The sequence below is a fragment of the Hyaena hyaena genome, unplaced genomic scaffold, assembly GCF_003009895.1.
Source record: "Hyaena hyaena isolate Hyena2069 unplaced genomic scaffold, ASM300989v1 scaffold_396, whole genome shotgun sequence".
Lineage (NCBI taxonomy): Eukaryota > Metazoa > Chordata > Mammalia > Carnivora > Hyaenidae > Hyaena > Hyaena hyaena.
Window position 1 is genome coordinate 480,237 of NW_024081027.1, and position 26,770 is coordinate 507,006.

A 26,770-nucleotide genomic window follows, 5' to 3' on the forward strand; every position below is an offset into this window, starting at 1 on the left:
CCGCCTCTCGGGCCCAGGGAGAGTCACTTTAGGCCCCGCCCCCAGCCCCGCCCCACACGCGGGCCGGGCCATCACCGCCCACTCCGTCTCACCATTGGACAGCTCAGAGGGCTTCGGGCGCTGATTGGCTGGCATGGCCATCAGTTAGGGTCCAGGCCTTGATAACCCGTCCCTGAGCTCCGAGGGGGCGGGTTTGGTGCGGGCGCGGCGGGGTCTGCTGCTTCAGGTAAAGCACTGGTTTTCGGGGGGCACCGGTGGGGGTTCTGGGGGGTATTAGGAGACGTAGCGGGAAGGGATACTGAACTTCTTGCCCCTCTGCGGGCCCAGCGCCCTGCGATGGGGCGGGCATCGGGTCCTCTGGCTGGGACCCCTCCCGCACTGGCAGCCCCAGGTGGGCAGCGAGCAGAACTGGGGGGCTCTGGCTTCGTGAGATCGCCCTCCTTCCGCCCTTCAGGACCCCAGTAGGGGGCTTGTCCGCCCCCTAGCGCCCCAACAGACTCCGGGACTTTCCCAGCGTCGCTCCTGGAGAGCTCGGGACCCGGGTCCAGCCCCTCACGCCGGACCTGGGTGTGTGTGTGTGTGTGGGGGGGGGTGATACGGAAACGGTGCTGGGGGGAGGGACGGACGGCCCCCGGTGGGCAGACAATGGGTAGCGGATGGAACCGCCCGGCGGGGTTTCCTGTAGGAAACTGCTCTGTCTCTGCGAGGCCGTCGTGGGGTGTGTATATGTGTGTGTGTTGGGGGGGGACACGATGTACCCGAGAACCTCCCCCTCCCACCATCATCAGCCTCCAACCCCACCTCAGGGGTCTGAGTGTCCGCCCCGGCATTAGGGGGTGCAACCGTTCACGGCCTCAAGCCGGGGAGACGTCCTCTCCCCAAGACCGGGATCCGCACTGCGCGCCGAGTCCCCCACCGCTCAGGTTTCCGGATCACAGTCCTGAAATAGTCCTTGGGGCGGGAGTGGGGGCGTATGGCGTCGGCTCTGACGGCCTAATGAGGGGGTCTCAGGCAGAGGATCCGATCTAGCTGACAGCTCGGGCGGCGAGCAGAGAAGAGGGGAGGGCAGCTGCGCCCCCACTCTGGTGAGGACGGGGCCCCTGGATCTGCCGTAGTGCGGACCTGCTTCCCCATTAGGCAGGGGTGCAGGCTGGGAGGGATGAACCCCCTGGGGCTCTCTGCCCCCGCCCTGGAGGGAAGGGCTGTTTCTAGAAGGCCATCGAGTGAGTGGCCAATGCAGACACACGGGTTCAAATCTTGCCTCCTGGGTGACCTCGGATGGGTCACTTCATCTCCCTGTGTCTCAGTTTCTCCATCCAGACAATAGGGGAAAGAGTTATGATAAGAAAACCTACCTCAGAGGGTTCAGCTAGGATTTTTTTTTTAAGTGAATACCCATGAATTGCTTATAATAGAGACTGGCCCAGAGTGAATGGCAAACGTGATATGATTATTTACCATTGCTGGAGCACTCCCTTCTCATACCAGCTTCTGGGCCCCGCTACTCTAGCTGATTTGGGTCTGAGGAATGGCCCACAGCTGTGGTTTTTGAGTTCTCAGAGCCTCATATTCGGGTGTGAGCAGGTCACTGGGGGAGGGGACTGACCTCACTGAGTCACGCTGCCCGCTGTGCGAGGAGGCAGGCTCGGACCCCTAAGCTCTGGCTCCGGGGTTTTTTCCACCGCACAACTCTTCCCTGGCAGTTTCCTGAAAACAAGTCGTGAGAGGCACTGGCTGTCCTCTGTGAGGACCAGCTGGCCCGCCCTTCTCAACCGGTGTGAGGGGACAGGAAACAGCTGCTTTGAGACCAGAAGGGCCTCCCCCCCGCCCCAACTGCCTTGGGGCTGTGTGAGGGAGGTTTCAGGGACCCAGGCTGGACAGAGGTAGGGACGGAGTGGTGGGGTCCCATCGGCAGTGGAGCAGGGGATACTCCATGGCTGACGGGTGTCAGGAGTGCGAGAGGCTGGACGGAGTGATAGGAAGGGTCCCCAGGAGGTTGGCACACTGGGCGCTGTGTCAGGGAGAGGACTGATGGGTCTGGCAGGCATCTGGTGGTGGAGGCTGTACCGTCAAGGGGTCCCCAGAAGATGGGCAGAGCCCAATCTAGGGGCATTTCCCACAGGCAGTTGCTCTGTGCCTTAGTTTCCTCATCTGGAAAATGTGAACGGTAACGCCTACCTTACAGGATTGCACAATGGTTACATTTAATCGGTCAAGGCATACAGTAGGGACTCAATACAAGCTGCTTTCCCTCCCTGGAAGTTTTTCTCATGGGGGCTCTTCAAAGCCCCTTTTTTCCAACCTTGCACTTTCTGATCGTCCTTGTTAATTATCACTTTAGATGTGCCCCAGTCTCCCTCGGTTTCTTAAAGCCGCTGCCATGTTACTTGAAGAGTCCTCCCCACGCCCAGGTCCAGGCACAGCTCTGACAACCTGGGTTCTTCTGGTTCCGTTGCAAGCTCTCCGAAGGCAAGGGCAGACGCCCGTGGGGCTCCACTCGGGAGTTAGGTATCCAGGGTCCTGGTTTTGTTCTTTTTTTAATAACGCAGAATCTGACCAGATGAATTTTTAATGAGCCCACGAAGGGCTTCCAACTCTCGCCTTTCACTTCTGAACGTTCACGCCTCCATCCCTTTGAGCATCAATTTCTAATTTTGCCCTGGGACTCACAGAACTCAGCAGGTCTGGAATGACCCTCCCCCACACCCATACCAGCTACTCTTGTTCTCTGATCAGTCTCCTCCTTCTGATGCCCCGCTTGCCTCCCCCTGTCCAGCCGGCTGAGGACCGGACCTGGGGATCCAAGCATTCATTCATTCATTCCAAAGTTTCAAGGCTTCTTGAGGGAGCAGAGAGGACAGGACATATGTGTGCAGGTGGGTGGGTGGGGAAGAGCTCTGTTTCCTCTAATTTACCATCGAGGCTGACTCCAGAAGTACAACCAGAGGGATGGGGCTGGCCCCATCCTCACCCCTTCTGGGGACATTTTTTTCAGGGTGTGTCTGGCAGCTACTCCAGAAAACATGGCCAAGTTTGCCCTGAATCAGAACCTGCCTGGTGAGTGTGCAAAGTGGGATACATGTGTGTGGACAGACTGATACTTGGTGCCCGTGTGTGGACATAGCCCTGGGGTTCTCCCCTTCGTATGTAGCCAGAGAGCCCTTTCTCACTGTCCACTGGAGAATGTCGTGGCCCTGCTTAAAACCTGCCTGTGGCGTTCTGTCGCATGTGTAATTTAATCCCGACTCCTCATGGTGGCCTGGGAGGCCCCCACAATCTGGCCCCAACCCACCCCTCCTCCTCCTTTCCCTCTCTCTTTTTTAACTCTGTTCCAGGCACCCTCACCTCCGCCTCACTGTTATCCCACTCTGCTCGCTATATCCCAGGTCCTTGGCTCGGGCTGTTTTCTTTTAGGAACCTTCTGTCCCCAGCTGCTTCCTCATATTTCAAGGGCTCAACTTTTAAGTCCCTTCCGCAGGAAACCTGTCCTGACCACTAGAGCCAGTCACGCCTCTTGGATATTCTCCATTTCACCTTGTTGTTGTTACTATTATTATTATTGCCCTAAGCAAGCACCATTTGGAATGATGTTTGTCTCCTACTAGAAAGCAGGGATGTTTGTTTTGTTCACTGATGTGTCCCCAGCGCCTAGAATAGTGCTTGGCACATAGTAGGTGCTCAGTAAGGGTAGGATTGCATGGCTATTTGGTGCACATAGGCATTTGATTCTTGGGCACGCGTGCGCGCTGTGGCAGGTGTGCAGGCTATGGTGCAGGTGGAGCCGTGCAAGACCGTCGTGGGGCGGTGGGGGGCGCGCTCTATTTGTCCAGTCAGTCCCGGGTCGTCCCCCTCCCCCAGCCTGACTCCCCCCACACCCCGCTGTGCCCGCAGACCTGGGCGGCCCTCGCCTGGGCCCCGGCCCCACCGTGGGCGCCCGCAGCCCGAGCTCGCCCTACTCAGTGGAGACACCCTATGGCTTCCACCTGGACCTGGACTTCCTCAAGTACGTGGAGGAGCTGGAGCGCGGCCCCGCCACCCGCCGCGCCCCGGGCCCGCCGCCTGCACGCCGCCCCAGGGCACCACGGGCTGGCCTCGCAGGCGCGCGCAGCCCAGGCGCCTGGACGTCCAGCGAGTCCCTGGCTAGTGACGATGGGGGAGCGTCGGGCGCGCTCTCCCCGGGAGCACCTTCGGGGCTCCAGCTGCAGCCGCTGTCGCCGCGCGTGCCCGTTCGGAACCCGCGCGTCGAGCACACGCTCCTGGAAACCAGCCGGAGGCTGGAGCTCGCGCAGGCGCACGAGCGCGCGCCCAGCCCCTCCCGCGGTGTCCCTCGCAGCCCACGCGGGTCCGGCCGCAGCAGCCCCGCCTCCAACCCCGCCCTCGCTTCTCCCGGTCCCGCGCAACTGCAGCTGGTGCGCGAGCAGATGGCCGCGGCTCTGCGGCGCCTGCGCGAGCTCGAGGAACAGGCGCGCGCGCTGCCCGAGCTGCAGGAGCAGGTGCGCGCGCTGCGCGCAGAGAAGGCGCGGCTGCTGGCGGGGCGCGGGCAGCCGGAGCCCGACGGGGAGGCCGAGGCGCGCGCGGACAAGCTAGCCCAGCTGCGGCGGCTCACCGAACGCCTGGCCACCTCCGAGCGCGGTGTTCGCGCCAAGGCTGGCCCCTGCGCTGACGGCCCTGACGGCCCCGACGGGCCGGCTTCCAGGCGCAGCGAGGGCGCGCTCGAGGTCCCCGATGCGGTGGCCGGGACCCCCGACGGGGCGCCGCAGATGCGGGAGGCTGGCGCCCAGGCCGTGCCAGAGACCCAGGACGCTAGGGCCCAGGCAGTGCCGGAGACCTGGGAGGCCGGCGTGGAGGCAGCTCCCGAGACCCTCGAGGCAGACGCGTGGGTGACCGAGGCGCTGCTGGGGTTGCCCGCCGCTGCCGAGCGCGAGCTGGAGCTGCTGCGCGCCAGCCTGGAGCACCAGCGCGGGGTGAGCGAGCTGCTGCGCGGCCGCCTGCGGGAGCTGGAGGAGGCCCGCGAGGCTGCCGAGGAGGAAGCGGCGGCCGCGGCGGCGGCCCAACCCCAGCTGCGCGACGCTGCCACCCAGACCCCGTGGGCTTGTGCCGCGAAGGCCACACAGACCGAGACCCCCGCGGATGCCCCTTCCCTGACTCAGGAGAACCCGTCGGGACCTACGGATGGGGACAGAGTCGTGGCCCCCGCGGGTGAGTCCCAACCCCTACCTAAGCCCTGGCTTGATGGCTTCTGGTCTCGGACTCAGTGTCCTCATCTGACTTCGCCAGGAACCCTCAAATCCATCATGAAGAGGAGAGATGGTACACCTGGCGCCCAGCAGAGCCCCGGACCCAAGAGCCTGCAGTTTGTCGGGATCCTCAATGGAGAGTGAGCACTTTTTCCCCTCCCCATGGCTACATCTGCAGGGAGATAGGCTGGGGTTTGAATCCTGGCTCTGCCCCTCACTCGCTGTGCGCTCTTGGAAAGTCTCCGTTTCCCCACCTGTAAAATGGGGACAGCCACTCCCACCTCGAGTGAGCCCACCGGGAGGCTCAGCGGATGCCTCCCACCTGCCCCCAGGTACGAGAGCTCTTCCAGCGAGGACGACGACAGCGACAGCGAGGACGGTGCCGCCGATCCTCCAAGGAGCAGTTCCTCCGGCTCCGGGGACGACAGCGGCAGGGAAGTCCCGGACCCTGAGCCCGAGCCAGAGGCAGAACCTCAGCCGGGTGCGCAGGGGAGGTGAGTGGCGTTAGGCACGTGGAGTGGGGACGGCCGCTTTATTTCCTGTGCCCTGCGCCTCCCGCTCCCCCCCCCCCCCCCCCCCCCCCCCCCCCCCCCCCCCCCCCCCCCCCCCCGCCCCAGACCCCTCCAGAGCCTCTTTCTACTTGATAGGTGCGAGCTGAGCCCGCGTTTGAGGGAGGCGTGCGCCGCGCTGCACCGGCAGCTGAGCCGGCCGCGCGGAATCGCCCGCGACGGCGTGAGTGCCCTCGGGAGTCCTTCATAGATGGCAGTCGTGGGTCCCATCGGGGACCTCCCCTGACGCCCTCTTAGGGAGCGCGTCGGGGTTCCTAGAGTTGGGCGATCCCAGGTTCCACCCTTTCGCGCCGAGAACTCCCCTGATCCCAGGCTCTCCAAAGGCATCTCCGCCGGCGGACAGCGCTGAGGGCTTCCCTGTTTCCCCAAAGGGCCCGCCCCCAGCTCCAGCCCCACTCCCGTGCTCCCCAAAGGCAAGCGCTCACTGCCTTCCTCCACTCTAGGCTCTCCCACAGACTCATTTCCAGAGGGGAGGACCCCTGCCCCCTTGAGCCTGGGACCGACACTGGCTGTACTCCCTCCTCCAAAGGGGCGTGGCGCCACCAACCCCCTCAGACAGGCAGCGACCGCCCTGCCCGGGCCCCCCTCCACACAGCCTGGACCGTCTCTGACGCCTTTCCTCCTGTCCCCGCAGGGCGCAGCGCGCCTAGTGGCCCAGGAGTGGTTTCGAGTGTCGAGCCAGCGGCGCTCTCAGGCGGAGCCCGTGGCTGGGGTGCTGGGCGCAGTGGCGCGCATGGGACCCGAACTGCTGGCCCACGTGGTGAACTTGGCGGATGGCAACGGGAACACAGCCCTCCACTACAGCGTGTCCCACGGGAACCTAGCCATCTCGAGCTTGCTGTTGGACACCGGTCAGCACCTTCCTCCGGGGTCACAGGGTCCCTGTGTCCTGGGCCGATTGCCAAGGGCCTTTAGACCTCTGCATCCTCTGAGCTGTGTGCTGGTGGCCTTGCACGTTGTGGGGCGCCAGAATAGAGGCTTTGGAATTAGGTCTCACCAGCCTCAGCCTCCCCATCTGGGAAGCGGGGATGCAACAGGGCCCTCCCTGGGCAGTTGGGTAACACGGGTAGGATAGTGCCAGGCACGCTGGAGGCCGGTCAGCGGTCATCTGCCTCTTTGGGCTTGAGGGGAGGTGTTCACTGGTCAGGGCTGTGACCACCCTCCCAGGCCAGGCCACTGTGCCCTGTCCTCCACCGCAGCATCCTGTGCTGGCTCCATTTCACACATTTTTATCACCTGCACCTGCTTGCTCCCTCCCTGCCCCAACTTTCCCCCTCTGGAGCTGAGATACACATGTAGGTGTTGCTGAGCGCACAAGACCTGTACTGAGAGCCTACTGGGTACCGGTACAGTGCTGGGGTGGTACCACATCCAGCTGCTGTCCCCATGGGACTCACAGCAGAGGGGACAGTGGGCAGTGCCCTCCTGGGTGTCATCCTTCGGGTCCAGTGTCTTCTGGGTCCTGCCTTGGGTGGCTTTTCACTCTCAGTGCAGGCTGAGGTGGCACCTCTGTCCCCTCTCCCGCCCCACCCAAACGCAGGTCCATCCCATCCCTGAAGAGCCTGGTGACCTGGGGAAGAGCACAGTGCTCTGAGCTGGAGCTTGGGAGCTGGGGAACAGTATGAGCGGATTGTATTCCCGGGCATCTCCTGCCTTAAAGGGGGCTGGGCACGGGGGCTTCAGCAGCTCGCCAGGCAGGCACAGCTCAGTCACAAGAAGCCCAAGGCCTCATGGACCCCCTTTATTCCTTGAGCTCAACCCCCCTGCCCCCCTTAGGCTAACATCATTCTCTCTGCCCGTCTGCTGCTCCCATGTCAACCCGGGCCTCCCCTCTGCTAGGACCCCAAGTCCTCAGTGCACTCTTCACGCAGGGGCTGTTTCACCTCCCTGGAATGCGGGCCGGGACGTGGCTGTGCATCCTTGCTACTCATCTCCTTTGAGAACTTTCCCTCTTCCTCAACCCTACCTTGGAATCTCTTCTTGGTCAGACCACTACCCCCTCTACCCCTTTCTTGCATTTTAGTCCCAGGCCAACTCTCCTCTGCAGTCTAACCCCCTGCCAGTTTCAGCACCCTCATGGAACATGCTTCTTGGTTCCTTGACCCCTCGCTTCTCCCTTCACCTTGACCTGTGCCCTACATCAGCCTTATACTTGTAAGGTTACCCCAAGATCTTGATGTCACTGAAAACTATGTCCCCTCCACAATCTCACTCCTAGTACCCCTCTTCTCAGCTCTCACCCACCAACATTTCAGTTTCCCCCAATGCCTGGCCCTGATGACCATGGCCTTCACAGGACCATTGGCCATTGCTCCCTCCCACTTCACTGCCTCTCCCCCCAGCCTCCTCCCTCATTTTCTTTTTTCTTTTTAAATGTTTTATTTATTTCTAGGAGAGAGAGAGAGAGGCCGCGTGAGCAGGGGAGGGTCAGAGAGAGAGGGAGTCACAGACTGAAACAGGCTCCAGGGTCTGAGCTGGCAGTCAGCACAGAGCCCGACGCGGGGCTCGAACCCACGAACCGCAAGATCATGACCTAAGCGAAAGTCGGACGCTTAACCGACTAAGCCACCCAGGCGCCCCTCCTCCTTCATTTTGTCACTGACTACTCCTTTGTCTCCTTTCAAAATCCTCCTCACGGCCCCCCTTCACCTCACCCTCCTTGCTCCAGTGGGGCACAGTAGGCCCTCGAGTGTGGTTGAATGAATGAGCAAGCTCCCGTGATTGTACCAGAGTGAGCACATGCACTGTGGGGAGAGGGGGAGTGGAGACAGGATTACAAAGTAAAAAACCATGTGGTAATTAGCTCGGGACAGGAACCACAGTAAGACCTAATGGGAAAGAAGGAACGAGTGACCCTTCAGCTTAGGAAGGCATCAGGTGGGAGGGGAGTGGAGAGGGCAGGGGAAGGTGGGGGGGGAGTGCCCTGGCTAGCTTCCAGAGAGCCCGCTGGGGTTACTTCTGTGAGCCCCTCCCCTTGCCTCTCACTGGGCATTTTCCCTGCCCTGGTCTCGCGGAGCCTTTCGCGCGGTGGGGACAGGGGACAGCCGCATCAGCCACACTAGGAACTGCACCCCAGCAAGGCGCTGGAAGGAGAGGCCAGGACGGGGACAGGGAAGGTCCCGAGAACGCGGAGCCAGCGTTTGTGTGCAGTCCTGAGGGGCGGGAGGCAGGGCTCCTTTCCTGGGGCCACTGACAGAGTAGCTCCAAGTGGGCGGCTTAAAAAAAAGTGGAAACCCACGGTTTTGTCGTTCAGGAGGCCGAACGGAAGTCCAAACACAAGGCTGGCAGGGCTGGTTCCTTCTCAGGAGCTTAGAGCGAGAAGCTCGCGCCATGCCTTTCCCCAGCTCTGGGGCTTGCCCGCCATCCTGTGGCTGAAGGTCTCTTCTCTGCCTTTGTCATCACCCGGTCTGCTCCTCTTGGCCTCTTCTCCTCTAAGGGCATAACTCATACTGGATCAGGACCTACCACCACGAGGCCTGTCTTAACGTGGTCACATTCGCAGGCAGAGGGTAGGCAGGACTTCACGTTTCAGAGGAACAGAAGTCAATCTAACACAGTCTTGAAGAAAGGGATTCCAGAAGGAACAGAAGTCAGATAATAGCCTCAGAAGCCATGGTGGATGATGGCCTGTATTCCAGAGCAATGGGGAGACATAGGGTTTTAAATAGGCAACTCTGCCAAACTTCTCTAGATCTGCTGCGTGGAAGCAAGTGGATTCGAACACCAGGGTGGGCCTGTTAACATAGTTCTCTAGGGGAGCAAGGGTGGTAGCTTGGTGGATGGTAGCTGTGAAAATAGGAATATCAAGTTTATTGAGCACCTACTAAGTGCCCTGTGGTCTAGGTGCTGGAAGATAGAACAGAAAAGCCAACCAAGTCCCAGAACCAGCTTGAAATGAGCAGAGACTGGAACAGAACCGTGAAGGGGAGGGAGGGAGCCACGTGGCTATTGGCAAGAACCTCAGGGGCCAAGGGTACATTCAGGACCCAGTCATGAGGCTTGTTGAGGGGAGAACAAACCAGTCTGGGCTGAGGGGCTTGACTTCTCGGATGACGGGCTCCCTCCTCCCCCAGGGGTCTGCGAGGTGGACCGCCAGAATCGGGCGGGCTATTCGGCCCTCATGCTGGCTGCACTCACCTCCGTGGGGCGAGAAGAGGACATGGCTGTGGTTCAGAGGCTCTTTCACATGGGCAACGTTAACACCAAGGCCAGCCAGGTGCGTGAACGCTTCTTCCCTGGCTCCTGGTCTGGGGGTCACTTCCACCTGGGGTCGGTCTGACCTCCTTTTCCCCAGAACCCTCCCCAGCCCTGTCCCCTTGTTCCCCACTCCCCAGACAGGACAGACGGCCCTCATGCTGGCCATCAGCCACGGCCGGCAGGACATGGTGGCGGCCCTGCTGGCGTGCGGGGCAGATGTGAACGCACAGGATGCGGATGGGGCCACGGCACTCATGTGTGCCAGTGAGTACGGGCGCCTGGACACCGTCCGGCTGCTGCTGGCCCAGCCGGGCTGCGACCCGGCCCTCCTGGACAACGTGAGCCGCCGCGGGGCTGGCGGGGGGCTGGCAGGGTACCCATGCTTTGGTGCAGGGACCTGACCTCCAGGCTGTTCCTCAGGAGGGCACCAGCGCCCTGGCCATGGCCTTGGAGGCCGAGCAGGAGGAGGTGGTTGCCCTGCTGCAAGCGCACCTGAGCTCCGGCGAGCCAGGCCCTGGGGTGAGTGCAGCCCCAAGACGGTACTGTGTGCCGCAGAAAGGGGGCCTCCCTTCCTGCTCCCCTGGGGAAATAGCCAGGACCCGGGAACCTGGGTTTGGATTCATGCACGTGGCTGCGATTTGACGTTCAACCTGCCCAATACCAGAGCCACAGGTCCACTTGACAGCTCGTGAGCCTGAGGCCTCCAGAGAAGTGACCAGGCTAGAGCTGGGAGACCTAGCTCAGACCTTCCTTTGTCAGCAGACTCCTGCCGCTGCCCCCAGCAAGAAGGGACCCTTCAGAGTTAGGCAGGGAGGGGCAGAGGGGTGCGGGCTCCCCGCAAGCCAGTTTCAGGACTTGAGAAGGGCCAGTTTGCCAGCAGCCCAGCGGCAGGGAGGGAGGGCCAAGCTGGAGAACAGTTTGCTTCCTATGGGGGAAAGGCTTACTCTTTCAAAGGCAAGGGGCAAGCTCTCCTCAGCACTTAAACTCATCCAATCAGCCTGCTCCCCACCCCCTCCCCCCAAGAAGTATGGGGAAGGAGGCATGGAGATCAAGCACCTCTTCCCGGTCAGATGAGGCAGAAGTGAATTCAAAACCAGACAGCCGGGCTCCACTGTTGAAGGTGGGGTTCCTCCAGCGTGATCCCAGTGTGGAGGAGCAGGATCTCCATCAGGTTAGGCATCCTGCTCACAGGAGACTGACAGGACCCACCCCCGTTTCTCTCACCAGTCACCCCTGGACTCCCCCACGACTTTGCCTGATGAAGGAGAATGCAGGGACCACAGAGAAGACCCTGAACCACAGTGAGCAGGCTGGCACCCTGGACCTAGACTGGGGGAGACCTCTCCTTCCTCCACCCCAGCCTGTGGGGGCACGGGAGGGTCCAGGGCTCGCTATCCAGATGCCAGCCCTGGGCCAAAAGGCAGGCTTGGACGGCTCCGTGTTCAGGAGGGGCTCACCTGGGGAGACCAGCGGGTTGAGCCAGGCCCTGAGTCCACCCACTCACAGAATAAAACATTACTAACTCAGGCCACGTCTTGTTCTGGGGACATAAACACACAGCTCCCACCCCCAAAGTCTTGAGAGGACAAAGGAAGGGAGGGGCCCCCACTGGCAAGTTTTCTGCGCCTAGTGACAGCCCAAACAAAACCCCACAGTTACGTACAACGTAAACGCTTTATTAACAATCGCAGATCATCCCCGTGAGCGAGTGGTGGACCCCGACAGCCAGGACCCTGTAAACAGACCCAAACGTGAGATCCTGACCCGGCCACCCGGCAACTGCCAAACTCCCTTCCTGCCCTGGCCTTGTACGGCCCCCACCCTGAGACCCTCACCCTCACCCATGCATTTGGAGTAGCTCCCCTACTAGCACCAAGGGTCTGACAGGTTTGAGGCTTCCCACCCAGTCCTTCACTCACCAGCCACAGTTTCAGCGCAACCTCCGAGCTTCTCGCTCTGACTCCAAAAGGGTGAGCACGTCGCCCTCACGCACGGGGCCTTTCACGTTGCGGATGATGGAACGGCTCGTGTCGTCCATGAACTCCACGCGCACCTACGGGGCCCACCAGAGACCGCGCGGAGTTAGGGCCACTCACGGATACGCACCGCGTGGTGGGCAGCCGACTTCGATACAGAGGACGTGTTGGGGCCGGCCCAGGGACACTTAGAAAGGGGACTGAGTCTGGAGTCAGTGCTGAGCCAGCAGAGAAGCCGAAGAAAATCAGTAAGTGGAAAACTACGTTCTCGGGCGACAAAAGCAGCCACCAGTGTAGGGACAGCTGTAGCTCAGGTCCTGTTCGGGGCGGGGAGCACACTCAGCAGGGCATGGAGCCACAAAGAGGTCGCTGGGACGGCCCAAGAAGGAACCCGGAGAATGAAACTGACGGAGCTCAGACACGGTGGGCAAAGCCCTGAAGAGGGCTCGGACCCTCCGGGGACCCTTGGGATATAAGAGATTTCTGGTCTCAGAGACTAGCTGGCAGGGCAATCGTCAGGGCTCAGAGCCCGGGCACCCCCGATCCGCGCTCGCTCACCTGCGTGCACTGTCCCTGCGAGCCGGTCCTGCCCAGCACCTTGGTGACCTGGCGGAGAGAAACTGGGATCAGACCTTGCCCCTTTCCCATCTTTCTTCGCCTCGGCCCCCAAATCAGGACCCCCACCGCACCCTGGCCAGTTTGATGGGCTGCACACGACTCGTGTCCATGATGGCGGCGCGGCGGCGGTCAGGCGGAGAGGGGTCACGTGTTCCGAGGAGAGTCTTTATACTGCATCATAGCCCCGCCCCACCCCAGGCCTCGCGAGACCTGGAGAGTTTTCCCAGCAGCCCCCGCGATAGAGACGTCACCGGCGCCCTTCAGCACAGACGGAAAATGGCGTCCGCTACCCGCTTCATCCAGCGGCTGCGGAACTGGGCGTCCGGGGTGCGCGGAGGGGAAAGGGCCGAATGGGACGGGGCGGGGGGCTGTGGGTTCGGTGCTCCTCGGGCCCGCTCCCGCTAGTCCCCATCCTTCTGCACCCTTGAGCCTGAGGCTCTTGGTGCCGAGATTCTCCTAGGCTGGAACCCGTGTCTCAGCCCAGGACCCCCAACTCCTTCCGCCGACAAACCCACCTCCACCCCAGCCCTCGACCCGTTCAGGCCTGAGGTCCGCCTGATCCCAGACCTTCTTAGCCCTGTATCTTGTGGCCCAGGCCCTAGCTCTCCTTATCTCCTCCGGGGCTCATATCCCTGTGCCAAACTGCCCATCTCCGACCTTCCCTTCTCCATCCCTGGGATGCCCCTGCTCCCTCGCCCTCTCCTCTCCTGGGGTGCCCTGCAGGCTGACCTCCTTCCTCTCCTCCCACAGCGAGACTTGCAGGCGAAGCTGCAGCTGCGCTACCAGGAGATCTCCAAGCGGTGAGCAAGCCCCCGCTCGCTGCCCTCACTCCGGCTCTGTCCTGTTATTCTGACGTCAGGAACAAAATACGAATTCCATTAGATCCCTGGAGTGCTGGGCCGGAATCCTGCCTCCGTCCCTGGCAGTCTGTGGAAGCAGAGGTTGGATTTTAACTTCCCTGTACTCCGAGCCGGCTGCTCGTGGAACAGTCAGGTCGGGCATGAATTCAGAGTGGACTGTGTAGCTGTGCAGTCCCCAGTGTGGCCCTGCAAGCTAGTTATCACCCCCAAACTCCAAATGAAAACAGTTAAGGTGCAGACAGACTAAATCATCGGCTTAAAGTTACGCGGAAGCGTGAAAATGACAGTTGACATTTGAACCCAGAAGCGTCTTGATTCCCAACTCATTTATGTCCATAAATTGCTTAATAGTTACAAGACCCTGCCCTGTTCTCAGGGATAACAGCACCAACAAGGAAAGTTATTGTTCTCATTCCTGTTACGGAGGTCAAGTTCTAGGAAGAGTGAAATGTAATAGGGAAATAAACACAACAGGTAGAAAGCGTTCTGCAATGCTCTGAAGACAAAATGAATTGGAGTAAGCTGGAGGGTGGCAACTTCATGTCAGGCGGCCAGGAAAGGTCTGGTTTTCTGGGATTGACATGTGAGCGGCCTGAACGAGAAAGAGCCAAAGGATAATTATTGAAAGAACATTCTGACAGAGGCCAAGGCTGTGGAGGCTGGGCAGAGCCAGAAGGGGGAAAGCCACGGGGGCTGGAGCACATTGAGGACCGGAGAGAGCAGTATAGGAAGTCAAGGGAGCTGGCAAAGGTAAGGCAGCCGGTTAGGATTAGCACGAAAGGAGACAAAAAATATCGTTAGAATAACCAAGTGTATGTGAAAACCTCGATGCTGTAACTAATTCCAACTATCTGAAGTTTTGTTTTGTTTTATGTTTCTTACGTATTTTTGAGAGTCAGAGAGAGACAGCGCGAGCAGGGGAGGGTCAGAGAGACAGAGAGAGCTACAGAATCCAAAGACAGGCTCCAGGCTCTGAGCTAGCTGTCAGCACAGAGCCTGACTTGGGGCTCGAACCCACAAATGGTGAGATCATGATCTGAGCCACGGTCGGACGCTTAACTGACTGAGCCGCCCAGGCGCCCCTAACTATTGGAAGTTTTTTTTAATGTATTTTTTTAATTTTTTAATGTTTATTTATTTATTTATTTTAAATGTTTATTTCTAGGAGACAGAGAGAGAGAGACAGCGTGAGCAGGGGAGGGTCAGAGAGAGAGGGAGTCACAGACTGAAACAGGCTCCAGGCTCTGAGCTGGCAGTCAGCACAGAGCCTGACGCGGGGCTCGAACCCACGAACCGTGAGATCATGACCTAAGCGAAAGTCGGACGCTTAACCAACTAAGCCACCCAGGCACCCCTATTTATTTCTGAGAGAGAGAGAGGGAGACAGAATCTGAAACAGGCTCCAGGCTCTGAGCTAGCTGTCAGCACAGAGCCTGACACGGGGCTTGAACCCACAAACTGTGAGATCATGACCTGAGCCAAAGTCAGATGCTTAACCGACAGAGCCACCCAGGTGCCTCCATAACTATTGGAAGTTTTAAGTTGCTGTTCTGTCTAGGGTCATAGGTGAGCAAGTGAGGAAACAGTTAAAAAAAAAATTTCCAACTTCCTTAGGATAATGGCGCCCCCTAGTGGTTCCTATGGGTCTTTCCATTGGGCACTGGTTCTTCCCTTTCTGCTAGGTGGTGGAGAGCCATGGCCACAAGCATAGGGGGCCGTCTGGACTCCAGGGGTTAAGCCAATTCTAACAGGATGTTGCTTTTTAATTTTTTTACTTTTTTAATTTTTAAGTAGTCTCTACACTCAGCATGGGGCTCGAACTCATAACCGTGAGATCAAAAGTCACATGTTCTGGCCTCTACCAACAGCCAGCCAGGCACCCCAGGATATAGCTTTTAATATTACTTTTTTTTTTTAAATTTTTTAAAATGTTTTTATTTATTTCTAGGAGAGAGAGAGAGACAGTGTGAGCAGGGGAGGGTCAGAGAGAGAGGGAGTCACAGACTCTGAAACAGGCTCCAGGCTCTGAGCTGGCAGTGAGCACAGAGCCCGACACGGGGCTCGAACCCATGAACTGCGTGATTATGACCTAAGCGAAAGTCGGACGCTTAACCGACCAAGCTATCCAGGCGCCCCTAATATTAAATTTTTAAACTTTATTTTTCTTCATATTTCTCATTAAAAATTTTTTTAGTGTTTACTTTTTTTGAGAGAGAGAGAGCGCGTGTGCGTGTGCTTGAACAGGTGAGAGGCAGAGACAGGGAGAGAGAGAATCCCAGGCACGTGCCCCTCTCATTCTTTTACACAATGGTCATCACTTGTTTTAAGAAGATCTTAAGTCCTGGAGTGCCTGTGTGGCTCAGTCCATTAAGCGTCTAACTCTCGATTTTGGCTCAGGTCATGATGTCACTCTTCATGAGATCAGGCCCCAAGTTAGGCTCTGTACTGACAGCGTAGAGCTTGCTTGGGTTTCTCTCTCTCCCTCTCTCTTCCTCTGCTTTACTTGCTTGCTTTCCCTCTCTCCCTCTTTGTCTCAAAATAGTAAATTTTTAAAAAGTAAAAAAAAGAAAAAAGAAAAGAAAAACTTCTGGCAAAACAACAGTTTTAAAACATGGTTGAATGAATCTCAATGATTTTATGATCTCTCCTATCTTATCTGCCTTTCCTGTCTGCTGTGTTTTCCAGGGAAGCTTCTTTTTTGTTTTGAGGTTAGCATTTCCTTTTCAGGCATCTGGCTCCTTTGGAAATTCACTGCAGGTTTTAGCCCAGCCCAGGACAGAGCTGTATTCACTCACCCACTGCCACCCCCCACTCCAGCTTTGGCTGTGGCTGTGGCCACCAGGAGGTGGCAGGAAACTCAGAGACCTCAGAGGACAAGGTGCTCTTTGAGCAATAAGCCTTGATCCCAGCAGGGTTTTCCAGAGAATTCCTGAGATAACTGGAAACCCAGGCGTTCTGTAGTCTGGCTTTTGGGACAAAGACCCTCAGAAGAAGCTAAGCCTGGGGCTATTGCCCAAGCATTTATGCACTAAGGCCACTGGATGTGAGGTGGTCAGAGCCTCAGACCCTGGTCCCTTCATTTCCTGAGCACCTGCAGGTGCAAGTGAGGCCAGATGCAAGCTCTGGGCCATGGTGGGGTGGGAAGACGTCTGGGTGTACAGTCTGGGCCAGCCCCATCCCTGGGAAGCCTCAGAAAAGGTCCTCCAGTTCGGTCATGTTTGGGGCATACCTGGCCTTGCTTTCCAGCACCTTCCTATCCAGAGCAGAGGTTGCTACCTGCCCCAGGGCCTTGGATCCTCCCAAGCCATACATCCACCACCGTGGGGCACGGGAATCCTGAGGTGACAGGCCCATGCCAGCCTCGCTGGGCCGTAAGAGTGACGTTCTAGCTTCAGCGTTGATGTTCTTTTCCCTCAGAACTCAGCCCCCTCCCCGGCTCCCTGTGGGCCCCAGCCACAAGCTCTCCAGCAACTACTACTGCACTCGCGACGGCCGCCGGGAAGCTGTGCCGCCCTCAGTCATCATGTCTTCGCAGAAGGTTCTGGCGTCGGGCAAGCCTGCCGAGAGGTGAGGAGGCACCGCCTTCCAGAAAGCAGCCCTTCCTCTTGTTCTTGTGCGTGTGCTTCTCCGGGTGCCTGTGTGTGGAGCCTCACCAGAGTCGAGAGCTGTGCTGCTGGGGCTTTTCACAGGAGAGCCCGGTGTCCCTACCCAACCCAGGGGAGGGTTTGGGGCCATTCCGCAAAGCACGTGAATGAAGCCCCAGGGGCCCTTCAGGGCTCTGGGAGAAGCCCGGGTGTTGCTTTAGTAATTGGGTGGGTTTTTTCTTTTTTTTTTTTTTTTTAATTGAGGCGTAATTGACATCAGCGTGAGGTGAACCACAGGGACTTGCTGTTTGTATACATTTGGAGTGGTCACATGGTTACACGTTGTTTTCCCTTTCGATGAGAACTTTTAAGATCCACTCTCTTAGCAGCTTTCAAATACGCAGTCTAGTGTTAACTACAGTCACTGTGCGGCACATCACATCCCCAGGACTTGATGGGAACTTTGTACCTTTTTGACCCCCTTACCCATTTCGTCCCCCCGCCCCCTATCTCTGGTAACAACCAGTCTGTTCTTTTTTTTTTTTTTTTAAACGTTTTTATTTATTATTGAGAGACAGAGCATGAGCAGGGGAGGGGCAGAGACGGGGAGACACAGAATCTGAAGCAGGCTCCAGGCTCTGAGCTGTCAGCACAGAGCCAGACGCGAGGCTCGAACTCACAAACCATGAGATCATGACCTGAGCCAAAGTCAGACACTTAACCGACTGAGCCCCTCAGGTGCCCCGTCTAATCTGTTCTTTTTATCTGTGAGTTTAGTTTTCTGTTTTGTTTTTAGATTCCGCACATAAGTGACATCCTGTAGAATTGATCTTTCCCTGACATATCTCACTTAGCATAGTACCCTCAGGGTCCGTCCATACTGTTGCAAATGGGGACTTTCATTTCTCTGGCTCAAGAGTATTCAGCTCTGTCTACATGTGCATATGTACCTATATGTATATATGTGTGCACACACCCCATTTTCTTTGTACTTTTTTTTAAAGAATTATGTAAATTTCAGGCCCCCCCCTTTTTAAAATTTTTTAACGTTTATTCATTTTTGAGAGACACAGAGCGTGAGCAGGGGAGGAGCAGAGAGAGACGGAGACACAATCAGAAGCAGGCTCCAAGCTCTCAGCTATCAGCACAGAGCCCAACACGGGGCTTGAACTCACGAACCGCGAGATCGTGACCTGAGCTGAAGTCAGATGCCCAACCAACTGAGCCACCCAGGCACTCCTCAGGCTCCTTAAAACTCAGTTTTGTCCCTGGCCTCAGACGCCTTCTCTTAAATGAGTGGGACAATAATATCTATTGTAGGGAACTTATTTTAGTCCATTCAGGCAGCTATGACAATATCATAGACTGGGGTGGCTTATAAACAACAGAAACTTCTATTTCTCATAGTTCTGGAGGCAGGGAAGTCCAAGATCGTGGTGCTGGTAGACTCCATATCTGGCGAGTGTATTCTTCCTGGCTCATAGATGGCGTTTTCTTGCTATTTCCTCACATGGTCGAAGGGGTAATGGGTGTCTAGGGTCTCTTATAAGGGCACTAACGCCATTCCTGAGAGCTCCTCCCTTATGACCTAATCACCTCTCAAGTGCTCTACCTCCAGATGCCATCACACTGAAGGCTGGGACTTCAATATATGCATTTAGGAGAGACAAAACATCCAATTTATAGCAGAGTTGTTATGAGGAGTCTCATAATTAATATTTGTAAGGTTTTAGAATGGAGTCAGTGCCATGCCTGCCTACGAAGCATGGGTTAGGCAGTAATGGGCCCTGTTACAGAAGAGAAAATTGAGGCACAGAGAGGCCAGTTGAGCTGCTTGGGTTACACAGCCAGTGGGTAGCAGAAGCAGGATTCCAACCCATTTTGCCCAGACCCTCCGTGGTGTCTGGTCTCTACAGCCAATTCACTATGTGGTCTGCAGCCAGTCCCTCAGCCTTCTGGAGCCTCCGTCTCTTCATCTGGAAAATGGGGATGGTGGGCTTGCAGTACGACCCATCCGTCAGGCGGTGAGGCCGGGATGGGCCTGGGGTATCGTTAGAACTCAGTGAACCGGCCGTGTCATGGTCCTTAATATCTCCTGACTCACCAGTGCCCAGCGCCAGGCTGTGGGAGTCCACCCTGCCCCCCCCCCCCCCCAAGCTCCCTCACCCGCCCCTGGAATGCCTCCATCTCCTAGGGAGCCTGATTCTGCCCCTTCACCCCCTTCAGGCTCCTGGGAGGCTGGGCGGCCAGGAACCCCGGCTCCCCGGCGCCGCCCGCGAGGGCCTCCTCTGTCTCCTCTCTCTGCCCGCGGTGTGCGCAGGCCTCCACAGTCCTGGGCACCAGGGGCTTGGCTGGGCCGGGCGGCACTTGCCTTGGATTTGCTGCCACAGTGCCTCCTTAGGACCCACTCCGGGTCCGGCGGTGTATTTTTTTAATTGCACCTGAACCTCCGCCCCATTAGACTGAGGCCAGGGCCCGGTCTGAGCGCCGCGCTGGGGTACCTTCAGCGCCTGCCTGGGAGCAGGTGCTCAGCACCTGAGGGAGGAGAGAGCGGTGGGCTTGTCCTCTTTGCCAGTATCCTGTTTGGAACAGGGTGCTCGTCCACCTGGGGGGGGGGGGGCGCAGGTGTCCTGGAGAAGGAGCCCAGCTGTTCACGGCTGGCTTTGGGCTGGGAGCCGGGGCAGGCCGGTGGGGCGTTCACATGGGGCTTGGGCAGGACGGGGACTGGCTGACCCTGTGGGGACCCCAGTGAGGGTGTTTGGGCCTGTGGAGCACCCTTTCTCTGGCCTCAGACCCCCAGTCTCAGCAGGCGTGTTCCTGCTGGGCGCGGTGTGCGCTTCCTCAAATCTGCGCATGCGGCTCCGGACACCTGGCGCTAGCTAACCAAAGTCCGTCTTCCTCTCCAGCTCGGCCGCCGCTGCCACCGAGAAGAAGGCCGTGTCGCCGGCTCCTCCCATAAAGAGGTGGGAGCTGTCCACGGATCAGCCTTACCTGTGACTGCACCCTGGGCCACCTGGCCGGGCCCTCAGGGCCACCTGAGTGCTTCCCCTCCTTGTATTCCCTCTGGGGAGACCGGAACCTAATTTATGATGAATACACCCTGCTCTCCAGCGTCACCTCTGTGTTTCCTTTCAAAGCTGCACGCGGCTTACGTGGAGCTCCCAGTGAAGCCGGTGCTGAATCTCTTAACTGTCAGCACTCCAGGAGCAGGGGCGGGATGGGGGCTCTTGAGCTTCAGGGTGACGTGCTGTCGCCGGGCACAGAGTCAGATGACGTGGGCTCCAGGGACAGGGCGTCTAGAGTTGGCACCGTCCCTTCTCCGAGGGCCTGGCTAACCTAGAGAGCAGTGGGGTCGGTTCCAGGACCTCTGGGTGTTTGGGGGGCCCTGACTGGGGGCCAGCGAGGCTGAGCACAGACTCTCCACTAGGTCCGTCGAGAGCTCCCGCAGCTGTGGCTCATGTGGCCTTGGGCCAGTACCCTTCCACCGCAGCCCCTGTCTGACCTTGACTGCCCCGCAGCTCCTGGGCTGGCCGAGAACAGCAGGGCCACTCACACGGAAGGCTTGCCTGCCCTGGGTGAGGAAAGGCCCCACTGAGCCAGAAACTTTTCTGCACAGGCCCTGGGGAGGGAGGCGAGTCTGCCTAGGGAAGGAAGGGGGGCTGGTCCTAAGAGGATTGAGCAGTTGAGTGAAAGCCAGAAAAGAAAGCCCAAGTTCAACCGCCCTGTGGAAGAGCCCTACAACCCTTCTGTAGGGTAAGTTCAGGGTGTGAGAGGGCCGTGTTGTCCGGAAGCACAGAGCAAGCAGGGAAGGATAAGGGTTCTAGGCAGGAGGTGTGTAGGGGGCCCCAGAGTGGGCCATACAAATGCTAAGAGCTCAAGGGCAGAAAACTGAGGGCCGAAGCCCCCAGGGAAGGCTTTCTGGAGGAGGTGGGATTCTAACTGGAGCAAAGGGTGAATCAGATTCAGGAAGAATATCAGGAAGGAGAGGAAGGCCGGGCAGGGTGTCCTGAGGGCTTCCACAGAGGCAGACTTCTGGATAGTTTCAGGACACAGACTCGAAATTTGGCAGGGGACTGGGGGTGGGAAAGAGGTCGGACACGTCACTTTCCTGCGGGTCAGGTGCTGCTGTGAATGCTATCTGTGATCTCAGTTCATTCCCAGAGCTGTCTTGTGAGGTCAGCGCCCGTTGCCATGCCCCCCGGACAGAGCAGCAGGAATGGAAGGGCCAGGAACTTGCTCGGGTGCACTGAACTCTGACTTGAACCTGAGGGAGTCTGTGCCAGCTGCTACAAATGGGTGGCTTCCTCACTTTTATCCCTGCACCCCAGAGCCCTCTCACCAGGAGGCCATGACTCAACCCTGGGGAATCTGGGAGTTTAAGAAACAGTGACAACAAAACCCACCAGCATATGTTACACACTCCAAAAGCAGCCATAACCTCCAACATTTTCAAATACTGAATCATGCCAACAACCTGAAAACTGCCCCATGTGGGAAAATCTGGATGCTTTAGTGTTGCTTCATGGGAAACTTGGGGGGGGGGTGAATACTTGCACCCCTTGTCAACGTCGAGGTTCTGCGGGCAGTCTGACGCATTGCTTCTTCTGAAGGCAGAGCTGTAGATAAAATATTTATTTTCAAGACGACACAGCAGATGATTGGATAGGACGCCTGCGGAAGGTTTGTATTTTCTGTGCCTAGGGGTGAGCGTGACGAGAAAGACCACGGGCCGCCTTTGGGGATCTTGTTCCGGAAGAGTAATACCCACTTTTGGGGGAGGTGGCCTATGAAGACTGAATGAAACGGCGGGCGTGAGTGAGCACACGCGGCTGGCCTGAGTGATCTTGGTGGCCCTCTCTGAGGTTCCCAGAGTCCACTCAGCTGGAGGGAAGCTCCCTGTAGGCACAGGTGACCCTGCCTTTCAGCTGTGAGCTCAGGTTCACACACTTAACCTATTCCTTCCTGAGTTCTCTCCTTACCTGGTCCCCCGCCTCACCGCGGAGTCCCTGCCTTTACGGGCACATCCAGGTGCAAAGACAGGACCCATGATAGAAGCCAGGCGATTTATTCATTTACTCACGGATCTTTAAGAGCCTACTGTTGTGGCAGACAGTGTTCTAGGATACGGTGGGGGAGGGTACAGTGAGCAACGCAGCTCTCCAGTCCTGCAGCTGACCTTCTAGTAGTCATCAGACCCTAAACTAGGATAAGTAAGAGAAGCAGGAGGAAGGGGCTGCCATATTAAATACGATAATTAGTAACATTTGCTGTAGGATGCATGCGAAACATTTAATTTTGTGAGCGGACACCGACAAGTTCGTTTACATCCCCATTAGCTTCTAACTTAGAATGGACCCAACACCTTTCGATATACCTTGTCAGTGTCAAAAGTGGGTTAGAGCCTCAAACCGTGGGGTTCCCCCATACTCGGACATTTACGGTACCCGTAGCAGCAGGCGCCGGGGGAGGTGTGTGGGCCCCGCCCCCGGGCGCTGCGCGCGTGCGCCGGGATAAAAGCGAGGCCCAGCGCGCGCGCCGCCAGTGCCAGGGCGGGGACGGTGCGGCGAGCGGCTGCATGGCGCGGGGAGGAGCCCGGCGGACGGCGGCCCTGGGCCTGGCGCTGCGGCTGCTGCTCGGCCTCGGACTGGGCCTGGAGGCCGCCCCGATCCGGTTCTTGGTCCACAGACCAGGTGAGTGAGCGCTGCGCAGCGGGTGGCGCGCCCCTCGGCGGTCCGACCCCACCCCGCGCGCCGGCGGCGTCTAGCCATTGGCTGTGCCGCTGGTGCGTCCCGGACACTCCCCCGGCACGTGGCTCGGGACTCGAGCGTGCCGGGAGCCTGGCCTTGGAGAGCGAGCCGTCCCCAGCGAGGGACCCTCCCCCAGGGTGGTCCCCCTGCCTTTAACCATTCTGCTTCTACCCTGCCCACACCGCACTCCGCTCTGCTTTGTCGGAGTCCTTTGTCACCTCCAAGCCGACCTTTAGCCCAGCGTGGGCAGGAAGGTTTGTTGCAGGCTCGGGTTGTCCGACCTCTAACCGTGCGTGGCCGGTCACCTGGCGCCTCTGGGGAGCAGCTGCGCCTCCTAAATTCTCGCCGGACCCTGAGGCCATGTGGCTGCGTTTCCTGGGAAACCACCCTCCGCCCTCCCCATCTCTGAACCTTTCTCCTCTGGCCTTGCGGAACGAAAGGTTTTCCTCCCTCCCTGTGGCCCCCCAGGCCCTTGGAAACATGCGCCTGGGCCCAGGTGATCTTGGTGGCCCTCTCTGAGGTTCCTAGAATCAGCTCAGCGGGAGGGACCTTTCTGTAGGCACACGTGGGCCTGGCGTTCAGCTCTGAGCTCAGGGTCACACACGGAACCCCTTCCTTCCTGAGTTCTTGCCTTACCTGGTCCCCCCCCCCCACCCCCAACCTCACCGCTGAGTCCCCTGCCTTTACAGGCTAAATGTTCCTGGTTCCTTTAAGGAGGCAGGACTCGCCTTGACCAAGTTCCAAACTCCACAAGTGGTTTTCTCTCCTTAGGACACTGAGGTGGGGACTCCTAGCAAGCTCCTTTTACAGGGGAGGAAACTGAGTCACTGGTCACCCCTGTGTGACCCCGCAAGGCCTAGTCTGCTGTGCTCTGCCTCCCGCTTTCCAGGAAGGCGAGACACTCCTGGGAGGGAGGTCGGGGGTTGGCAGGGCCGGGAGACCCTGGTGCGCAGGGAAGGATGCCGGCTCCAGGTCGGCCACAGCCCTTCCCGGCTTCACCAAGCTTAGGGACTGCGTGGGCCACAGGTACCTTTGGGCCTGGAGGCCTGTGGAGGGACTGGCTGTGGGGAGCAGGGTTTGGCTGTTTGGACGCCCCGGCCCCTGAGTAAAGGTAGGAGTGGCAAGAAGGCCAGGATCGAATGGGGTGGGACCAGGCTGGGTCCAAGCCAGGTATTTGTCACCTGCCCAACTGCACCTGGGAGGGGAGCCTTACAGGCCATTGCCTTCCTCTGTCACTCAGACTCCCTCCTGCTGGCCCCGGCTCCTGGCCCTTCGGTGCCCCTCCAGCTCAGCCTCACTGCCTGGGGTGCAGGAAGGCTCAGATCTCATCTGGACTCAGCCTGGACCCTTGTGTGACCTGTTTCCGCTTATTGTCAGGCACCGCCCTGGCCCTGCAGTCACTAGGTCCTGGCCCCGATCTCCACTGAGTGTCCTTGCCAGCCGCGTGGGTACCAGTTTGAGGACCGTTGTTCTAACTGGAAGGTAGAGCTTCAGGCATCTGCGAGTCGCAGGAAAACTCCTCCCAGGAAAGCAGCTGAGACCTGAAGGCTGAGGGGGAGTCACCAGTTGTACAGTGGGTGCAGGAAAGGGTGCATCAGCCCAAGGAACAGCACGGGCAAAGGCCCAGGGGTGGAAATGAGCCAGGCCTCTTGCAGAACAGCGAGAAGGCTGGGGCAGAGGGTGCTGGTTGGGGAGGAAGCATGAGGGAGGAGGTGAGGTCCAGAAAGCATTTGGGGCTGGGCCAGGCATTGGAGCCACACGGGAAAAATAGGGATTTGGTGTGAGAGGGTCAGGGGACCAGGGCACAGTTTTGAGCAGAGGGGAGGCAAGGGTGGGTGACTGAATGATGGGATCCTGTGACGTCTCCAGCGTCCCGGTGGGGGTGGGGCCTGTCTAGGAGGTGGCACATTCCAGATGGGGAAAGTGGTTGGATCGGGGCGGAATTTCGGAGGTGAGTGGATAGGCTTTGGTGGTGAAGCAGGTCCTCTGCCCAGGGCCTCAGTTTCCCCTTTGCTAAGTAGGTGGGATGTAACGCACCCTGCTGACCCTGACCGTGGGCAGGTTCAGAGATGGACCCTACCCTAGTCTGTTCAGCCAGGGATCAGTGAGACCTGGGCTCAGACCTCAACACTGCCACCAGCCCGGCAGCCTGGGTCCTTATCTCTCCTGGGTGTCTTCCCAGCATGGGGTGAGGGGTGGGGGGACAGTAGGACCTGCCCTGTGAACTGCTCAGCGCCACGCCTCACACGTGGTGGGTCCTCAGCAAACGCTGGCCGCCAAGGGCATTCCAGCGCCCTGGGACCTGGCCGGTCTCCCGGCGGTCAGTCTGTAACGTTGTGCCCCTGGCGGAGGCCAAGACCTCCCAGACCTCACTGGTGTGCGTCCTGCAGGCTCGTGCCCGCCCACCAACTTCCAGTGCCGCACCAGTGGCTTCTGCCTGCCCCTCCCTCTGCGCTGCGATGGCGACAAGGACTGCCCAGATGGCAGCGATGAGGAGTGCAGTGAGTAGCCTCGCTCCTGGGCGGGGCGTGAGGAGGCGGGGCCGCAGGGAGGGGCGGGGCTTGGGGAGGGGCGGGGCCTTCGGCGGCTCACAATGGGGCGGGGCCGGCGTGGGAAGAAGTGGGTTTCCTGGGAGGTGGGCTTAGTGGGGCCTTGGGAGGAGCGGCTCGCAGGGGGCCGGTGGTGTGTGGGATCTGATCGACCCTGCACCTCAGGCATCAAGCCTTGCGCCCAGGACGGACAGTGCCTGCCACCCACTGGCAGCCCCTGCCCTTGTGACAGCGTCGATGACTGCCCTGATGGCATCAACCAGAGCGCTCATCACAACTGCAGTTACCAGCCCTGCCCAGAGGGGGAGCTCCACTGCGTGGGGAGCAGTGACTGCATCCCGCGCACCTGGCTCTGCGATGGCCATTCGGACTGTCCCACCTCCAGCGACGAGCTTGGCTGTGGTGTGTGTCATGGGACCTCCGCGTGCCTGCGGGGGTGGGGAGCCCCGGGCGTTAGATAAGTGACCCCTTCCAGTGGGTGACCAGGCTCGAGGAGCGGCCCTTGGATCTTCTTGCGCCTGCATCCCCGTGGCGGCAACGGTGCCCACTGACCTCACTGGCTCTGGGATGGAAGATATGAGCCCCAAGCTGCCCCCAGACATTTGGGACACGGGTTCACCCTTCCCCGCCCCTCATGCCCTCAGCGCCAACTCCCCAGCTATTGAAATGCCTGCACTTGTTGCAGGAACTAAGACACCCCAGGAGGGGAATGTCACAGCGACGGGGATCCCTGTGACCCTGGTCACTGTCCCTGAACTCGGGAATGCCACAGCCACCTCCGTTGGGGACCAGGACTCAGTCCAGTCTGGAAACCGAAGCGCTTGTGGGGTTATTGCCGCTGCCGGTAAGATGACCAGGCCCTCCCGCTCCTGGGGGCAAGGGACGGCTGGGGGAGGGAACAGGGCTGTCACGGACTCCTGTCTGTCCGTCTGTCCCCCACAGTGGTGCTGAGCGCAGGCCTGGCTGCTATCTGCCTGTTCGTGTTGTCCCGGCTCTGGGCCCGGGGGCGCCTGACCCGCCTGGGGCTGCTCATGGTCGTGAAGGAGTCCCTGCTGCTGTCAGACAGGAAGACCTCACTGCTCTGAGGACCAGCTGCTGCCCACACACCGCCGGGGCCCCTGGTGGGGCCGCTTCTGGCCGTGCAGCACTGTGGACCTGAGCCCCTGCACATGTGGCCCTGGAGGCCACGGGCACCTGGACGCTCGCCCTGGACGCAGGAAGCCTGGCCGGGGGAACACGCTGCAGCGGGGACTCAGGGCTGGCCCCGAGATGCTCCTGGGATGGCCCCAACTGACACACTCCTGCCTCTGTCTGAGGGTGGTGATTAAAGTTACTTCCATCCTCTGCTGCCTCTGGGCCTCTGTCTCCCTCTGCCTCTCTTGTGTGGTGGGTGGGGCTCGGGGACCCAGCCCTGGGCGCTCCCTTGGCCGCTC

The 26,770-nt window shown here is 59.1% G+C and overlaps 4 protein-coding genes across 5 annotated transcripts; 3 read left to right on the top strand and 1 right to left on the bottom strand.

Moving 5' to 3' along the window:
- Nucleotides 1–204: 204 nt before the first annotated feature.
- On the top strand, nucleotides 205–11,489 carry KANK3 (KN motif and ankyrin repeat domains 3). 2 transcript variants are annotated; one of them, XM_039251584.1, is made up of 12 exons: nucleotides 213–226; nucleotides 2,342–2,508; nucleotides 2,996–3,057; nucleotides 3,892–5,199; nucleotides 5,278–5,377; nucleotides 5,570–5,731; nucleotides 5,885–5,969; nucleotides 6,441–6,657; nucleotides 9,880–10,022; nucleotides 10,141–10,341; nucleotides 10,424–10,522; nucleotides 11,231–11,489. In XM_039251584.1, the coding sequence occupies exons 2-12, from the start codon at nucleotides 2,342–2,344 to the stop codon at nucleotides 11,306–11,308; spliced, it is 2,622 nt and encodes an 873-aa protein (XP_039107515.1). In that variant the 5' UTR covers nucleotides 213–226; the 3' UTR covers nucleotides 11,309–11,489. The 2 variants fall into 2 exon arrangements, with proteins under 2 accessions (XP_039107516.1, XP_039107515.1); XM_039251585.1 differs by lacking the exon at nucleotides 2,342–2,508 and having other exon boundaries at nucleotides 205–226.
- Nucleotides 11,490–11,658: 169 nt separating this feature from the next.
- RPS28 (ribosomal protein S28) lies at nucleotides 11,659–12,778 on the bottom strand. Its single transcript, XM_039251588.1, has 4 exons — nucleotides 12,669–12,778; nucleotides 12,538–12,585; nucleotides 11,923–12,056; nucleotides 11,659–11,736 (listed from the first exon to the last, which is right to left on the bottom strand). The coding sequence occupies exons 1-3, from the start codon at nucleotides 12,705–12,707 to the stop codon at nucleotides 11,934–11,936; spliced, it is 210 nt and encodes a 69-aa protein (XP_039107519.1). The 5' UTR covers nucleotides 12,708–12,778; the 3' UTR covers nucleotides 11,659–11,736; nucleotides 11,923–11,933.
- A 38-nt stretch (nucleotides 12,779–12,816) lies between these two features.
- NDUFA7 (NADH:ubiquinone oxidoreductase subunit A7) lies at nucleotides 12,817–20,157 on the top strand. Its single transcript, XM_039251586.1, has 4 exons — nucleotides 12,817–12,924; nucleotides 13,348–13,397; nucleotides 16,875–17,024; nucleotides 19,948–20,157. Exons 1-4 carry the CDS (start codon nucleotides 12,874–12,876, stop codon nucleotides 20,036–20,038), a joined length of 342 nt encoding a protein of 113 aa, XP_039107517.1. The 5' UTR covers nucleotides 12,817–12,873; the 3' UTR covers nucleotides 20,039–20,157.
- A 2,420-nt stretch (nucleotides 20,158–22,577) lies between these two features.
- CD320 (CD320 molecule) lies at nucleotides 22,578–26,688 on the top strand. The gene is made up of 5 exons (XM_039251660.1): nucleotides 22,578–22,731; nucleotides 25,179–25,289; nucleotides 25,503–25,739; nucleotides 26,023–26,181; nucleotides 26,280–26,688. Exons 1-5 carry the CDS (start codon nucleotides 22,617–22,619, stop codon nucleotides 26,420–26,422), a joined length of 765 nt encoding a protein of 254 aa, XP_039107591.1. The 5' UTR covers nucleotides 22,578–22,616; the 3' UTR covers nucleotides 26,423–26,688.
- Nucleotides 26,689–26,770: the final 82 nt, after the last annotated feature.

Coding starts and splice junctions, on each gene's coding strand:
- RPS28 (XM_039251588.1), bottom strand. CDS start 12,707: ATGGACACGAGTCGTGTGCAGCCCATCAAACTGGCCAGG. Junction 12,586..12,668: donor AGCCCATCAAACTGGCCAGG/GTGCGGTGGGGG, acceptor TCTCTCCGCCAG/GTCACCAAGGTGCTGGGCAG. Junction 12,057..12,537: donor CGCAGGGACAGTGCACGCAG/GTGAGCGAGCGC, acceptor TGGGCCCCGTAG/GTGCGCGTGGAGTTCATGGA.
- NDUFA7 (XM_039251586.1), top strand. CDS start 12,874: ATGGCGTCCGCTACCCGCTTCATCCAGCGGCTGCGGAACTGGGCGTCC. Junction 12,925..13,347: donor TGCGGAACTGGGCGTCCGGG/GTGCGCGGAGGG, acceptor CTCCTCCCACAG/CGAGACTTGCAGGCGAAGCT. Junction 17,025..19,947: donor TCGGGCAAGCCTGCCGAGAG/GTGAGGAGGCAC, acceptor CTTCCTCTCCAG/CTCGGCCGCCGCTGCCACCG.
- KANK3 (XM_039251584.1), top strand. CDS start 2,342: ATGTGCCCCAGTCTCCCTCGGTTTCTTAAAGCCGCTGCCATGTTACTT. Junction 6,658..9,879: donor GAGCTTGCTGTTGGACACCG/GTCAGCACCTTC, acceptor CTCCTCCCCCAG/GGGTCTGCGAGGTGGACCGC. Junction 10,023..10,140: donor TTAACACCAAGGCCAGCCAG/GTGCGTGAACGC, acceptor CCCACTCCCCAG/ACAGGACAGACGGCCCTCAT.
- CD320 (XM_039251660.1), top strand. CDS start 22,617: ATGGCGCGGGGAGGAGCCCGGCGGACGGCGGCCCTGGGCCTGGCGCTG. Junction 22,732..25,178: donor GTTCTTGGTCCACAGACCAG/GTGAGTGAGCGC, acceptor TGCGTCCTGCAG/GCTCGTGCCCGCCCACCAAC. Junction 25,290..25,502: donor TGGCAGCGATGAGGAGTGCA/GTGAGTAGCCTC, acceptor CCTGCACCTCAG/GCATCAAGCCTTGCGCCCAG.